General features: G+C 39.8%; 1 protein-coding gene and 1 long non-coding RNA gene across 4 annotated transcripts in view; one reads left to right on the forward strand and one right to left on the reverse strand.

Moving 5' to 3' along the window:
- The window catches only part of LOC140669725 (uncharacterized), a 243,534-nt gene that overhangs the window by 9,002 nt on the left and 217,824 nt on the right, over window positions 1–16,708 (reverse strand). For 2 of the 3 annotated variants that reach the window (XM_072899778.1, XM_072899780.1), the window contains exons 4-5: window positions 15,541–15,684; window positions 9,901–10,568 (exon numbers count right to left, since the gene is read on the reverse strand). In XM_072899778.1, the coding sequence (XP_072755879.1) occupies window positions 9,901–10,568; window positions 15,541–15,684 (812 nt within the window). The remainder of the gene's footprint in view (window positions 1–9,900; window positions 10,569–15,540; window positions 15,685–16,708) is intronic. The other variant, XM_072899779.1, reaches the window with a different exon arrangement.
- The window catches only part of LOC140669726 (uncharacterized), a 31,620-nt gene continuing 25,360 nt past the window's right edge, over window positions 10,449–16,708 (forward strand). Inside the window, exon 1 of the long non-coding RNA XR_012047389.1 lies at window positions 10,449–10,579. This is a non-coding gene — a long non-coding RNA (uncharacterized lncRNA). The remainder of the gene's footprint in view (window positions 10,580–16,708) is intronic.

Below are 16,708 nucleotides of genomic sequence, written 5' to 3' on the forward strand. Positions count from 1 at the left end.
TTGTGAATACTGTTTATCGAGTTTACCGCAATTGCACAGAAGCACATTATTTATTAACCCTTACTCCGTATTGTTATTTTTGGCATCTTCTAACTGTACAGGTGGGTTAGCGTATATTTCGATAAGTTTATTAATATGTAAAAGTGTTTTAAAAAATCTGAAAATAGTGTATACCTTCTTTGAACATTCTAAATAAAGACTAAAATAATAAATTTGAAAAATAATTTACTTAAGTATATTATTTTATGATTATTTGTTTTCGAGAACTGACGTTGTTAAAAAAATCACAGACAAAAATGATCCATCAGTACGGACGAAGGGTTAATAATAAATTTAAAATTTATTTTTAATATTTAATTAATTAAATATTTTTCATATCTCTTAGCAGATAATTATATTTTTTTAAATTTGTGCTTGACTTTACAAAATATATGCGAGATATGTAACATCACGTAAGCAAAATGAGTAACATACATGTATACCTATTCAAAGTTCGCTTTGTCGTTCGGAGATGCCTTTAATTAAATTCAGATAGATGTAATTAATTTAAATAATAGCATGTGTACACGTCTCTTTCAACGTTTCACATATACGAAACGCGATGCGGAGGACCCTGGGAATTTTAGTAGTTGGTACCCAAGAATAAAACAGGCGTTAAGAACAAGAAGCGTAGCATTACTGCGTTATTGCATAATGGATAATTACGAGAGCCGAAGACGTAAGATAAACCTCGTTTTACTCGCTCGCTCATTAAGTTTCCCTCAATCCCCATATGTTTCGCATAATTCTTGCTTCGTTCACGCAATTCCCCGTATATTGTTTATTTTGTATTATCACTCATTAATTGATAATCTCACTCAATCACTTAATTGACAATTTAAAAAAAGTGGCAAACTTTTCGATCTGATTTATATAAATATATATGGACTCCCCCCTTTCTAATTATATACTTATTTCCATCTACAAAATAATTATTTTAAAAAATCAATTATATATTAATATAAGGTATATATATATATATATATATTATGAATTATATATATTACCTTGTGTTTGCAAAAGATAAAGAAAAATCAATTTGTTTGTTGATTAATTGTGCGATTAATTTATCAAATATAGGGATGAAAGAGAAGTCAGCGAGCGGCATCGAAATACGTGGCGAACGAAAACGGCGCGTGTTGGCAGACAGTTCCAGTCGGTGGTGCCATCTGGCGATGCATGCAATTGCCGGCGCGATATACGACGCAGTTGAGTTTTCACCGCGAAAGAAGCGGCAGCGATGATCGAGGGTGAAGGAGGAGGAGGAAGAGGAGGAGAAGGAAGATCAGCGGCGGCGGTGGTGACGGCGGCAAGGCAATGGCATCCGTGACTGGACACTGCATATGATTTCACGGTAAGTGGGCCCTGTCTTATTCGTGGGTAGAAATCGTAAAGATCTCGCGTGGATATCCGCCACTAAATTGGATTGCAGCTACCTGCGTCTATCCTCTGTCCTCCCGCTCACATTTTATTTCCTTCCCTCTCTCCCTCTCTCTCTCTCTCTCTCTCTCTCTTTGCATATTCTTCTCACTCGCTTCTCCTCGCTCTTTGTCACGCGGCCTCACCGCAACTGCGCCGTTTTATTTCGACTTTACTCACGCGCTCTCGTTAGCGTTGCGACGATCGGCGGACGAAGAGAAACTGTCGGCGAAGTCGCCGTAAACGCGAAGAGCTCGGCCGCCGGCACGTCGTAAAATGTAATCTCGATGCAACACGCGGAGAGTTTCACCGAGGTGACCGGGAAAATGGCGTCTTAAGCGCAACTTGGAGATTTTACTTTTGCAGATTTTTAGAGAAGAGAAATAGCTTATTTTTTTCGTGAATACCGTGAGATTTTCAAGATCTTGTGCGTTAGAATTTATAAATAATTAATTTATATTTATATTTTGTCTCTCTAAAAATAAATTAAATAAGAATGATAAAAATAAATTAGTTTTTTCTAGAATGAAAAATTTATTTATTCTAGGATATGCATTTTTAGAAATTTTACTTTTGCAGATTTTTAGAGAAGGATAATTTCGTGAAATTTTAAAGATTATATTTTCTGTATGTTCAAATATATAAATATCATTAATTTATATATATGCATATATATATATATATATATATATATATATATATTGTCTAAAAATAAATGAGGTTATTTTAAGATATAAATTTTTTTCTTAATATTTTCCATATTTATCTTTATAAATGTATTAATTAAATTTCGTTTCTTTTTTTATATTGAGACTGTCATCTTTATAAATCAATTAAAATACAGAAACATTTAAAATTTATCATTAAATTTATCCATTGAGAATAATATATTCTCATTTTTCATCTACGACTTTTGTGTATTTAAGCTAAAATTAAAAGGAATTTCAAAAATATTACGTCATCTTCCGCCAAGATTATGATTTACAAGTATGATCTCAAAACTATGCGATACGCAATATGTTGATCTATTTCCTACTTACGTCATTTTTGTTCGGAACCTTTCATATATCATATGCTACACGTGTACACAAGATTCGCGGCTACGCCGACATACGTGATATCATCCGTCAAACAACTGCGAAAAATAAACGCGTAAGTATTAATCGTAATCACGTATCATATTGACAAAACTCTGGGGCGCCGACGCTAAATGCTCGTTGAAAATGAATGCGTGACAAACTGAGAGAGACCGAAAGGGAGCTCCGAAAGAGCCGCGAGAGCACGGACTTGCGTTATTACTCGCGTCGTAAGTTATTCCGGCCGCGAGCGATGCTCCAACATCGAAGAATGAACTATGTGACTCTGATCGCTCGATCTTGTACGTTTAACGCTGACATTATCGTCGGATAATTCGCACCGAGGCTTGCTCCGGGCGATCGAGACATCCCGAAACGCATTCCGGACGCGCGAGTGTGCGTGTGTGCGTCCGAGGCCCGGACCCGGAGAATCAAAGCGCCATGTGAAATGATTTACATTCGAAACACGTTTCCCGTCGTCACATCCCGTGGTCCATGAGAATGTACGTCTTATCCAGACCGAAGACATCGTAGCCAATCGTTGGTGATTAGCCGCATCGCCGCGATCGCAAGGGAAGCACGCCGTTAATGTAATGTTAACGCGATTGAATGCGTTTGAAGCGGTTGGAATTTTGATACTTTGCACGCACGCCTCGTTCACATGTCACGTTTCAAGATTCATGTCAAATGTCAGTCGACTTTGGTAGGCGAAAAAAATACACGCCTATTAGAAGCTGCGCGTTTTAGAATTTGTTTTCAGAATTTTTTACAATAGATTAATATAAAGCATTAAAAAGAACATTTTTTAAAAATTAATTTCAAAATAATTAGAGTTGTATGCATTTCGCGAGATTTATCTTGATTTTTTACTCCGCATGTACAAGACATTTATAATCACTGGTCAATCTTTCGTGTATCTTGATTGCCTCCAATAATCTCATCGTCTTACATTTTGTGAGAAATTGAAGCCTCCGTTTCGGTCTCGCACTCTGTAATTTTTTCTCGTATTGGCTCGATCGCTCTATTCTTTCTTTTCGTCTTCTTCTCTCCCCAGACTTTTCCTGTTTGCCTTCCCCCCGTCGTCATCGTCATTCCGCCTCGATCGTTTCGGTAGCCATGTAAATAGCATGTCGAAGTTTTAATTCGCCGATTGCGCGCGCCCGATTTTGCATTTCCGCTCGAGTGATCGATCCGTGACGGTCCCGAGCTGATTCTCCCCTCTTTCTCTGACTCGCTTCTCTCTCTCTTTCTCATCTGGCAAATACTCCGGGATCGGTACCCTCGAATCGTCTCCGTTCGCTCTCGAGATGATCTGTAATTTACGGTTTTGGCTCATGCTCCCATCGAGGTGGAGTAATGACAGGTCGATCGGCTCCGGGCTACCATCTTTACCGATTTCCGCTGCCCGGCCTTCTGTCTGCTTTATCTTGTCGCTACTTTCGACATTACGATTCCTCGCAAACGCTGCGCGACGACGATCGCTCCTGGGTCAGGCGATCTTGACGGGTTTCGAATTCTGAGAGACCACCGGTGAAGGACTTGTTGCCGTCGTCCTTGACGCTTCTGCTTGGATTCAATCGGAGATATTTTAAGAATGATGTAGTATGTATCTCACCGGAATTATTGTATTTTCGAACATCTTTATTTGTACCAAGAATATCTAAATTTCTAATATCAACCTTTCAAAAGTGTGATATTTAGCAACTAATTAATTTCAATCGTCGACAATTTGAGCCTATCATCAATTCTTGCGTAAAAAGTTACGAACGAATTATATTACTTTTTTAATAATATCATTATCATCATGTTATAATTGTAAAATGCAACATTAATTTCTTATGTATACATTTCAAAGAAATGTCTCTAATAAATTTACGCGAAATGTGCGATTTTCAAGAGAATTTTAACGCATTTACGTTTCTACTTCAATTTTTACTAATCATAAAATGTATCAGTTTTTACGACCCGCCGTGAAAAACTTTTATTTTCTCTCGGATAATAACGCGATTTTCAATCGTTGAATTTTCGCTAGTGAAATTTCTATAAAAAATTCTATTTTCGAGAAAAAGTGTAGCTTTTGTCATTGTTATACTTCGTAAAAAAAATTGTACGTTTCAAAGGCTACAATATAACAAATGACAAATATATATAATCATCGGAGAATTATTAAATAATTACAAAGTTGTCATCGTGGCATGTTTACAGAAATCGTGTCCGAAAGATTATGCACTTTGCATCGAAAATACTTTACTCGATAGTTTCCCAGCCACCGATCGTCAGGATCCTTTCGACTCGCTCGCCGACGCACAATTCGGTCGTAAATCTTGCTACGACGGTAAGAAGGAGGCACGGTTTCGCGTTCTTAAGTTGCCTCTTCCTCTATCGGTATCCGTCGTAAAACGGCAAAATCGACGGTAGTTAGTCCCTGTAAAATCCTTGTTGATTCCGCCGGGTCGCTGCAACTCTGCTTCCGTTCCTACACGACGCGGTTGCGACGTGCAAAATTGGCCTCCGCCGTCACGAGCTTTCTGATTTACCGTTTCCACATCCACGAAGACGGTGTTCTCGACCCCGCTTCCTCGCGTAAGGTATTCCGAGCCGTAAAGCGAAAATTTTACTGGCGAATAGGAGATGCAAATTCGAAGCACGATTCGGAGGTTCTTGGTTGCTCGTGAAATCGACACTTGTATGTCATTGATCGCGATTCAGAAAGTCTCATTATTCCAAGAATAAGTTTTCTAGTGGTTCCGGGTAAGGTCTATTTTAACACTATTGCATTATGTTTCCCGCAAGGAAATAATAATGGAGATATATATATATATATGAAACAATGCTGGACAGCGCGAATCGTTTACACGCTGAGAGACAAATCTCTCTATGAACTATGGATCATGATTCAGGAATTCTACGACTCCGTGACGAGAGATATTCCGATAGTGAATTCCCGCTGCCAGGAGACACTATTGCAATATAAATCATGATTCTCTCTGAAAGTCTCGCGACTCGAGTCATAAAGCAACGCTCGATAGCTGACATACCGAGATGCAAATCCGGAGCAGAGCCGAGGTCTCGATTTCTCATAGATCGCTCTCCCAACGTGACACTTGTGCGCTACAGATCATGATTCAGGAAGTCTTGCGACTCGGTCGAAAATATTCCGGTAACGAGCCGTAAAGTAGCGCTCGACCGCAACAAGTTCGCCAGATGTGAAAGAGAGAATGCAAATCCGAAGCGAGGCACAAAAAATCTTCTTAATTTCCGGCGGATCATTTTCTCGGAGCGATCCACTTTCATGTCGTAGATAGGTGATTAGGAATTATCGACTCGGTGAAAATGTTTCCATAATGAATCCTAAGACGGCAACAATGGCTGTCAATGGCTCGACGAAATGCAAATTCTAAGCGGATACTTGTACTTTTCGATTTTCCTACATCGCCATCATAGATGATCAGAATTTAGCGACTCGAGAATCGTGACGTCTCTAAATAAACGATCAACAGAGTTGCGGTTGATTCATATTTTGAATATGTACTTGATATGTAAACCTTGTCTTCAGTAAATATTGTCGTTAGCTATTATTCGTTTTTCTGTTGAAGCATTTATTGCACAATGTGTCAGTTTTTTCATTAATAGAATATTCTCTATTATATCAGTACCTAACTATATATTAGTTATTGAAATTATTTAAAACAAATAGTATATATATATATATATATATATATATATATATATATGTATAGGTATAAATAATACACAGATAGTTAATTTCGAGGAGAGTAAAATGTTGTTCATGTGTCAAGCGATACATTTCGATAATAATTACGAAAGTGGTTAGAAAATATTCTCTATTAGAGCCATGGCGTTAATCTAATCCTGTTATAACCGAGAGTTAGAACTGTGTCATTCACGGCGCTTCGACTTGTTAAAGACGTAACGGATTACTATCGAAGCGTGTATTTCGACATTATTCGTTCCGGATAATCGCGTGTCTTCGTTCGACTTGCTTATGGCGACGAAATACCTAAGCACGGCGGTAACACAAACGGCCTCTCCGCGCGAGTAATACGGGAAAAGTACGCGGGCTAATAGAGTTTCTCGAAGTGTATCGTCACGCGAGCTCTAACAGGCTTCGAATTTCGGTTTAAATTTGTTCGACGAAACGAAAGTAAACAAAACGATAGTATACACACACGCGTACGTGGTCCGCACGTGTCACCGGCGGCGTTCCCTTCAATGACAATTCCCATAATCCATAGAGAGGCACTTCTAAGGGTTTTTTTTTTTTTTTTGCGCATCGCGTGCGAACACCAGGGTACACGATAGTCCGAGATGTCGCGTTTTTCATCTCTCTCGAAATTTATTCTGATTATAAATTCCGGCGCACGCGCTCTTCGTATTCCACGCCTTTGCGGAGCCGCTGCAACGGATAAGTGCATCGCGCGGTGCGTACGTACATACGTACGCACATATCTCTACGTATCCGTCTCGTCCGAGAAACCGGTTTCCCGTACGTTTTAATTTCACGCCGACATCGACGCAATTCAGTTTACACGGATACTCCCCGTTTCCTAACGCGCGCGTCTCTCTCTCGCGTGAGATTAACGCACGACCGTGCGCGTTTTCGTATCCTCGCATATAGACAAAGTATATATTGTCGCATAGGACAAAGTATATATATTGCTTTACGTGTGTGTGTGTGTGTATGTGTGCGTATCGCATAAAAATCTATAAGATCGCTGCAAGATTGAGCTTTTACCATGACAATGTTTTACGATTGTCTCGACACGTCATCGATTCTTTGCAATTATCTTCAACCTCAGATCAAAATGTAAATAATTATCGAGGTAACTATTGTGCAAATCGTAAATCTCTGTTGTCTCAAAATATCATCTTCATTTCGATTATTCGCATATATTGCGCGACCTGTCATATACATTAAGCGAAATAATTTTTTTTTTTTTTTTTTTTTAATCAAATATAAATATTTTCAATTATTTAAATATGTTGTCGAGATTAGTGCGTTAATAAATAATATGCAAGTTATTTGTTGTAAAGCATCGTTTTTTTAGTTGGACCACTCACGAGAAGAGAAGTCTATGCATATAATGCCGTAGGTCTTTTATAAATTTAGCTTTTTTTCAAAGAGTAGGTTTTTTATACCAATCGGGCCAGACTTAGTGTTTCATGTGTGAATTAACTAAATCTTTTTATAAAACTGACTTTACAATGAACATGCGACACACATATACATATATGTATAATATAAGGATTATTTATTTTGATAGAATGTCAAGGTCGATCACACACATTTATTATCTCGATAAAGTATACTGCGAGGAATTATTTTCGTCATTCGAAATGTCATTCTTGTTTCTACGCTTATTCATTAGATTACGTTGCAAACTCGCTTATTTTATAAACAATTAAAATATCAGTAATTATCAAAAGAGTACAGTTAGATTAGATGTGATAATAATTGTGATAGAGTACGATGCGAGGAACTATTGACTTCGTGAATGTCATTTTACTTTAATCACTCACTGATTGCACGTTCGGAGTTACATGTTCGAGAAAAATATCTTTTTTATGATACCAAAATTATTGATAATTATATATTTTCATATACGTCTCATCTCCTAGCGATAGGTCGTGATCATTATCGCGATACATCATGTTTTCATTTATAATTTTATTCAAACTATTTGCGGTTTTTTATCGATTTTCACAAATTGCATTTTAAACGTTCTTATAATTACGACTGCAGGTGTACCGCACGTATAAGTTATGTTTAATGTCACTATGATTATTAAGAATAATTATTTAGCGCGATTTATGTTTCTTATTTAGTTTAAAAAAGCTTTCACGCAACATCGAGCTTTTTAATTATACCAAATGTTTAACGAACTTTTGTATATCTGAACTATTTAACGACGTTATAGTTTCACTACTTTTTCACTGATCGACACACACTATTAAAGAAGAACAGTCCATCAATATATTCCGATTCATCACCGATTGATCCGAAGAAGAACGATGATCCACAGTGAACCTCGTAGAAATCGGTAGTAAAAGTAGACTGTATATTGTATTGTGATCAAGACACGTTACCGAAGAAAAAATTGTCAGTTAACATATCGTCTCTCAAGCTGTCAAAAATGTCCAAATTTCAGATGTGACATTTGCGGAGAAGCGTTGCTAGTGTCAACACAGTTACATATAATTAACACAATTTTAACATTTATATCAGAATGTTAAATTAAAATATGTTGTCTTCAAATTGTGACAATATTTTTCCATTAGTGCATTACACTTTCAAGACACTTTGATATGTTCAATCAGTTTGAATTCCTATTTTTCGGAAAAGTCTTCAATATTGAAAACTACATCGCTTTGATGACAGGATAACGGGATTCAATCGTGCATCTAAATCATCTTTTTGATCGAGCCTCCTCGCGAGAGGAGATCTTTTCTTTCTTCTCAGTGCGACGTCCTTCGTGCTTTCCGTCCTCTTCGATGTAGCGGATGTTTCCGACGGAGGACTCCCATTGAGATTTACATGTTACTGCGCAGGTACCTCACTTGACGCCGATATCTCGATCTTCCGTCGTTTGCACTGCTTGCACTATTATACGATACACTTTTGATGCACTGTTGATCGTTTCAATTCTGCTTTCACGTCTCTCTCCTCGATGTTTTTCTGGTGTCACAATCTATCACGCGTGTATATTTTATATCCGTAAAATTATTTTAAAGCATTCTTTAGAAAAAGAAAAGCCTTTTACTTTATTAATTTTGTTGAGATTAATATCCAATTGACACTTATTGATATTTTATTTTATTAAGATTTATTATCGTGTAACACGCATGTAGGATATTTTTACATTTAGATGCGATAATTATATATTCAGTGGCGACAATTTAAGAGGTCTTGATTCGCGTCAGCTTTTGAGAAAGTATTTTTCAGTATAGACTTCGTCAGATTTTCGCGAACTTGTCGAGTGCCAATGTATTTGGAGCACCTATTCACAGAAGATGTCACCAAAATAATTATCGTCTCGCTGTCACATCTGGAGATAATCCAAGTGTCAAAACCGCGCGTCCGTCTCGCAGCTGATCGTCGCGCGCGAAACATTAACAACCGCGTGTCTCTCCGGCGAGCGTCCCAAGTACGATATGTCAAGTCCCAGTATCGTCATCACATGGTACACGATCGCGACGTATCGTAGATTCCGCAATTGACGCGACGTCATCCCTCAATACAAAGGGGTGTCTCACGCGGTTCGCACGCACAAACGTATCGATGCGCGTATACATATATGTGCGTGTGTTTGTGTGTGCGTCGAATAAATTCGACGTGTCAACTCACCTGCAGTATGTATCCTCGCGTATAATCCTCGTGGGTCCAACCGAAGGCAGCTAGGATACGTGTCACTTGCGCGGGGGGCAACTGGTTGAACAACTGATCGAGCAAGATCTTAAGGCGTATCGGCAGTGCGCGCGAGCCGTAGAGTACGAGGGATGCGACGTCAAACGCGGCCGTCGGCTCGACAGTCTCTGAAGCCGGTGGCCTCTCCTCCTTCTCCGCGACTTGGCCACCACCACCGGCACAACCACCTCCACTACCACTGCCGTTACGGTCCCCACCAGGAATACCACTACCACTGTCACTGCCACCACCACTACCGCCGCCACCTACCCCTCCTCCACTTCCTGTGCTACCATCGAGTATCGTCGTCGTGGTCGTGGTCGTCGTCGTTGTTGGCGGCGGCGGCGGCGTCGTCGTCGTCGCCGTCGTCGTCTCCGTCGTCGTCGTTGTTGTCGTCGTCGTCGTCGTCGTCGTCGCCGCCGATGCTGGGTGCTTTACCCTCCCTACGACGCTTTTATCCTCCCTACCAATGGAACGAGGGCCGGAGACGACATCCCCACTACCAGTACCGCCACCGTCAAGCCGCTGTTGTTGCTGTTGAGCCTGCTGCTGCTGCTGCTGCTGCTGCTGCTGCTGTTGGTGGTGGATGCTTGACAGTCGCGCCAGCGCTGAAATACAGGTAAGTGGAAAAGAGAGAGGTCAGAAAGGATTTTCTTTGCCGATAGGGTGCACACGCGCGTGCGAGCGCGTGTGTCGGTGGACAAACGTCCTCTGTCCCCACCCTATCCTGTTTCCCCCTCGCGCGCCCCACCAGTGTCCTAAGCTCCGGGTACTCCCACCCCCGCACACGCACAAACACACATCCACACAAATACATCTTTCTCCGTCACTCCGTCTCTCCCTTTCCGGTCGACTATATCGTTTGATTTCTCTCTTTCTCTGTCGCCCGGTCGTCCCCTCGAGCGGACTCGCATGTCCCTCTTCCCCCGCTACTCTCTGTCCTTTTCTCTCCCTCTCTCTCTCTCTGATTCTGTCTCCGGCATCGTCGAGGCAACCTAGGGTCGCCGTGGCACCGAAGGTACTTACTTACCCCTACCCGTTCTCGCGACCGGACCTATCGTCCCCACTCTCGATCGACCCTACTACTAGACTCTGTCGGCATCATTCCTACTACTACTACTACTACTACTATCGTAATACTACTACCATTGCCGGCGCCGTCGCCGTCAGTCCGGTACCACCACTAGAGCTGTGCCACCACTATGTATGCCGAGTATGTAAGGACGACTACACGACGAGAGTCGCGCGGCTTATCCCCTCCGTCCGGATTTTCTCATGAGACTCCGGCATCCATCAACCTGCTGCTGCCGCCGTCGTCGTAACGTCTCGACTCGTACGGGGACCATCCGCACGCTACCGTCGCGGAGCGGCAAGAGAAGAGAGAACAATATTATTCCGAAGGTATCCTCCTCTCGTGTCAGTTCGATTACTCGATTTCGCTACGATCATAGTGCGCATTTCATGATGTACAGATAACTTTCCCCCCGAGTTTAATAAAAAGGTGAAGATCAGCTGTTCTTTTCGTGTCATCAGATCAGAGTAATAAAGAAAAAATTTTTGCAGTCTTAAATCCACTTTGGACGATTTATATTTCATGACAGAATTCTATTTATATAATTTTATATACCTTGTAATATACGAAAAATATTTAATTATACATATAAAATACTAAATGGAAGTTTTCGCGAATTATTGATTGGGATTTAGTTTCTGATACGAGTATCGTTGAATAGGTACGATATAATAAGATTTCATCACAATGTTTACGATGTATATCTTTGCATAGAATTTAATTCGTCTGACTTGTATGATACTGAATCCAAGACACAACGCGTTCCTAAATATTATGGTGTGTGTGTGTATATATATATATATATATATATATATATATATATATATATATATGTATATATATATATATATATATATATTACCAGAATATTTTCTGTTCAGAATTTAATATCGGCTACTTTGTGCAGTTGTACAGATAATCCGATCCGAATTGCACTTTGATATCCGAAGAGAAAGTTAGTATTGCGAAGGAATCAGACAGTCATAAGTAATTCGATGTAAGATGCGTTGTACGACCTTAATGAATTCAGCTCGCTTGTAATCATAAACTCTAATGCAACTGTAATACTTGTTCTTACTTGGAATCGAATAAAAAATACGCAAATTAAAAATACACAATGCTATATCATACTATACTAGATAGCGGAGTTTACTTTCATTTCTTTTAAACAATAGAATATATTATCAATTCCATCAATTTCAACAAAATCGTTATAAGTAACGCGATTATTTATCGATGATTCGATAAATGATTCTATTGGATCACGATTCCTTCCTGCAGCGCGTGAGAGCAACCGAGATATAGAAATTTATATTAACTCTCTCTATCACCCTCTTGCCTTTAAATTAATAATCGTAGCCCGCGTTATAAACGTGGCGCGAGATCGGGCGTGCGATAAATCGCATATAATAAGTCTCTCGGATAAACGTATGACAAATCGACGTCGTATCGTATCGTCGTGAAATCGATAAGAGGTCGGAGATTTATTATTACCTTGAGTGTGCGCAACCTTCCCTAATGAAGCAAAAGCGGATCATCGGCCGCGCTGGTCGTCTCCGTGCGCATCGGTATCGCGTTATAATAATCGTGGCCAGAAATCGCGCTTAAAAAAAAAAACAAAGAAAAAACCATCGACGCTTTCTTAGACGTCGACGAAGTTGTGCGGATGGAAACACCCATCCAATGGAGACCAGCGACCGCGCGGACGCTTTCCCTCTAGACCCGTCACGCTTTTCGCACCTGACGATTACTATCTCGGGACACGAAAGTTTATGGACCTCCTTGTAGTCCCGCGGACTCGGCGCAAGATCGTATCGCGAATCGCACCGCGTGTATAGCGAGGTGTTTCGCACACGACGAAAACGTTAATCGTGCGCTAATACACCTTTTCTACTTATCTCTCCCCCCCCTCCCCATCGACCTGAGTCCGACACTTGCTGGATGGACGATCGAAAGAAACTCGTCGAGAGTAAACAAACGATAGAGAGCGCAATTATTTTTTCAAGGATGATATTACGATGTTGTTTTGTTCTTCGAAATCAGAATCGCACAATAATGCAAAATCTACTTGTTCTTAAATTTATGATTTAAATTTTAAAAAGTCGACCTTTTTTTGGAAATTTTAATAGTCAATTATTTTCACGATTTATTAATCTAACCAAAAATCTAAATCAAAGTTCTGAGAATAAAAAGGTGGTCTTAAAATAGACACGCTCTATTTTCTATATTAATTTATCTCATTATCTTATCTTTTATCTTATTACAAATTTTATTATGATTAGGATATGATCCTTTTTCTTTAAGAATTCGGGAACCGACAATTTCACATGGTCGTAAAAATCGATGATTGGGATTCATTATGTGATTTCTCTTTTTGTGTAATCGATAAAATTAAGGAAGTTCCGTGCGGCGTCGATCGACCTTTACCTGCGTGATTATCGTTATAGGTGCCATATCAGGAAGAAGGGAAAGACATCCCTGTGAGCGGTCTCAGCCCTCGCGGCGGGGCTCAGCGTGGGATCAATAAAAATCACGAAGTCATCGCGATTGGGCGCCACTTGTCATTAATGACTATCCGGTTTTTTCGATTTAATTAAATGGCAATGACAATCTTGCCACCTAAATGTCGACCCAGCCTAGCGATCACGCCACGCCATCACATATTTAAAATTAAAGATCACGATTACACAACGATAAATATTACAGAAACAAAGTTACCGTCGCTCCGAATGTATGTTGGAAATCGCCAACGTTCTGCTTTAAATAAAATCATTAATTAAAAACAGATCCGCGCATTTCAGCGGTGTAATCGATAATCCCTATTTTGCGCGCACAAGATACCGCAGGAACACACCACCGCTGATTATAAACGTACATATCTCGTGGAGAAAATACGCGGCCGCGGAGAATGTTGAATATAAAAACAAATCGCGTCAGTCGGTGGCGTACGAAATCGCATTTCCCGCGGCAGTGATAAACAAAATAGAATTATCTACGGGCCGTCGCTATTTACCCGATCCTTGTTTTATTTCCCCTGACAGGCGCACGTTGTTTTTTTGCGTAATACCCTGCGCACGAGGTCGAAGCCAGATTCACAGGTATATATATGTGTGTCTGTATATGTGTACGTGGATGCGCGCGTGTGTCAACGAATTTTTCCGCGAGCATGTCCACGTATCGAGGGGACGGTAATCCGATATCGCAAACGACATCCCCACGTGCGCTTGATTTGCGCGATATAAATGAAAATTAAACGAATCGCCCCCGCGTTCGCTTTTGTTCGCGGTTAAATTAACGAGTCCGAAATATTTGCATCTTCACAATCATCGTATATCATGTTGGACTGCGTTATGTATGTATTTTATTTCGCTAAAGATATGAAATAAAAATATTTTTAAAGGCAATTTTTTTCTTTAAAAAAATTAAAATATTTAAAAAGAAAATATATATATATATTGTATATGCAATAGATATTATTATAACGATATATTATCTCTTTTATATATAATTACAAAATTATTAATTTTTCAATTTTTTCCGGTTCTACTAAAATTCTCTCTGAAATACGCGTGTATATTTTCCAAATAAATCCTTATGTGACTCGAATGAGAATGCGTCCTTCCGATTCTAATTCAAATAACAGGGCGGAAAAATGTACGAATCAAGAAAAATGGTTCGCGGGGCGCTTTAATCCTATCTCCGGAAGCGGTGCGATGAGCAAAGTCGAGGAATTATCCGTCGTTATTTACTCCGTTTCTTTTTATTCCACGTATGTTGTTTTCATTTTTTTTTTTTTTTTTTCATAGAGCACTTTCAGAAAGTTTCAAACATTATCGACTCCAACAATTTATCAGACACTAATTCGTTCCGTTAAAAGAAGACGAATAACATCAAATCAAATCAATTACATTTAACGACAGGATTGTTCTTTCCGCACGATGGATACCAATATCGTGATCGTTGAGATACGCTCGCTCTTGAGTAAAATCTCTTCTCAGACAAACACGATTACACACCGTCGATATGAATACCTGCGGTATTTTCCCGACTACCCGATGCCCCCGGCAGATACCCTTCGACATTTTCGCGAACCGAAAGCTCACATTGCCGCAAGTCTATCGACAATTTTTTTTTAACGAGTGTATGTACATCCCGCGGTGTTTACGGGGGCGGCTTTCGACCCTTTTTGAAAACTCGAAAGCCTGACGGCCCGGTCGATCCCGGGTGCGCTCGCCCACGGAATGGAGATTCGAGAGTATAAACGTGTGTGTGCGTGTGTATACATATGTATATACCGCGCAAGGACGCCCGTGGTGGGATGTAATATCAATACGCCACGGAAGCTGGATAGTCGCGTCTGATTTTCCGAGCGCATCGGCACGTGGATAATGTTTTAATGGAGTTTGCGGAGTGCGAGAAGAGCAGGAGAGACGGAGAGAGAGAGAGAAAGAGAGGGATACTTGGCCAGGGTTGAGGCCAAGGGTGAAGTCGGCACACGGTTTACATACCATTTACTCGCGCCCTGTAACCTAACCTGGCCGAACGCTTGTTTACAGTGCTGTACAAACGGCATCGTCGGATTGCGATGCCGATCCCACCATGAGAAGTCCCATCGTCGCGAATATCAAATAATTTCCAAGGTCCTCCAATTCCTAAAAATTCAATTATTCGAAAGAATTATTCTTTCATATGTCATTAATGTTTTTCATTTACTTTGTTTAACCTGAACTATTCGCGAGAAAAATAAAAATATCAATATTTTGCTTAAAGAGAAAAAGAAATAAATAATAAACAAAAAATTAGTTTGATTTAATTATTGAAAGTGACACTGTTTACTTTTTCAATCAATTCTACCTTATTGACTGCATTATTGACATTTGTTACACAACAAGTAAAACTAATATTACTTCTCTGACGAATAACATTCGCAGAGAAAATTATTTTAAATACGTATATAAAAATATTTATCGCGCAATAATACACACGAGACTCAAGGCTCTATCGCAAAATGTAATCAGCAAGCACCAGAAAGCATAATGGGAATTTTTAAGCATGATCGTTTTTCTTGCGGAGATTAATATGAAGCGGTTTCGTACGGCTGTAATTAGTTGGACACAAAGTTATACGTGAAATTCACGCCAACGTAGATAGGATAATAAAACGGTATATTTTTATATATGCACTTTTTTAGATAGACAACTGTAATCACATTAAGATTTGACACAGTTTTCTAAATTTATTATGTATATAGATTTGCCATACATGTTTTTCATGATCTGTAATGATTGCGCAAGGAAATATAATCATCCGAATATTTTTCGGAAGTCCAAAATTTAAAGAGTACCACAATGATTCGGGACTAGAAGACGAAATCGCATTCAATTTGGAGGCTTGCGTTCACACAATAGCGTTGTCTCGCCAACGTGTGTGTGGCCGCGTTTATAATGACACTTTCAATCCGACGCCAGTCGTCCATTGGCGGCGGATGGCCGTCTCAAAATAAGCAAGAAGTCACTTATTACGTTGTTAGATAAATTACATGGATGGAGCTTGCGTAATCTCCGCACCGCGGACTTCCTTCGGCGACACGAAACCTCTCCTTTGTCTTATCTACCGTCTCTCTATTATTGCCTACCTTTCCGAGTATCAATAAATTCTGATACGCTAAAGAGAAGA

Source organism: Anoplolepis gracilipes, chromosome 9, assembly GCF_047496725.1.
Source record: "Anoplolepis gracilipes chromosome 9, ASM4749672v1, whole genome shotgun sequence".
NCBI lineage: Eukaryota > Metazoa > Arthropoda > Insecta > Hymenoptera > Formicidae > Anoplolepis > Anoplolepis gracilipes.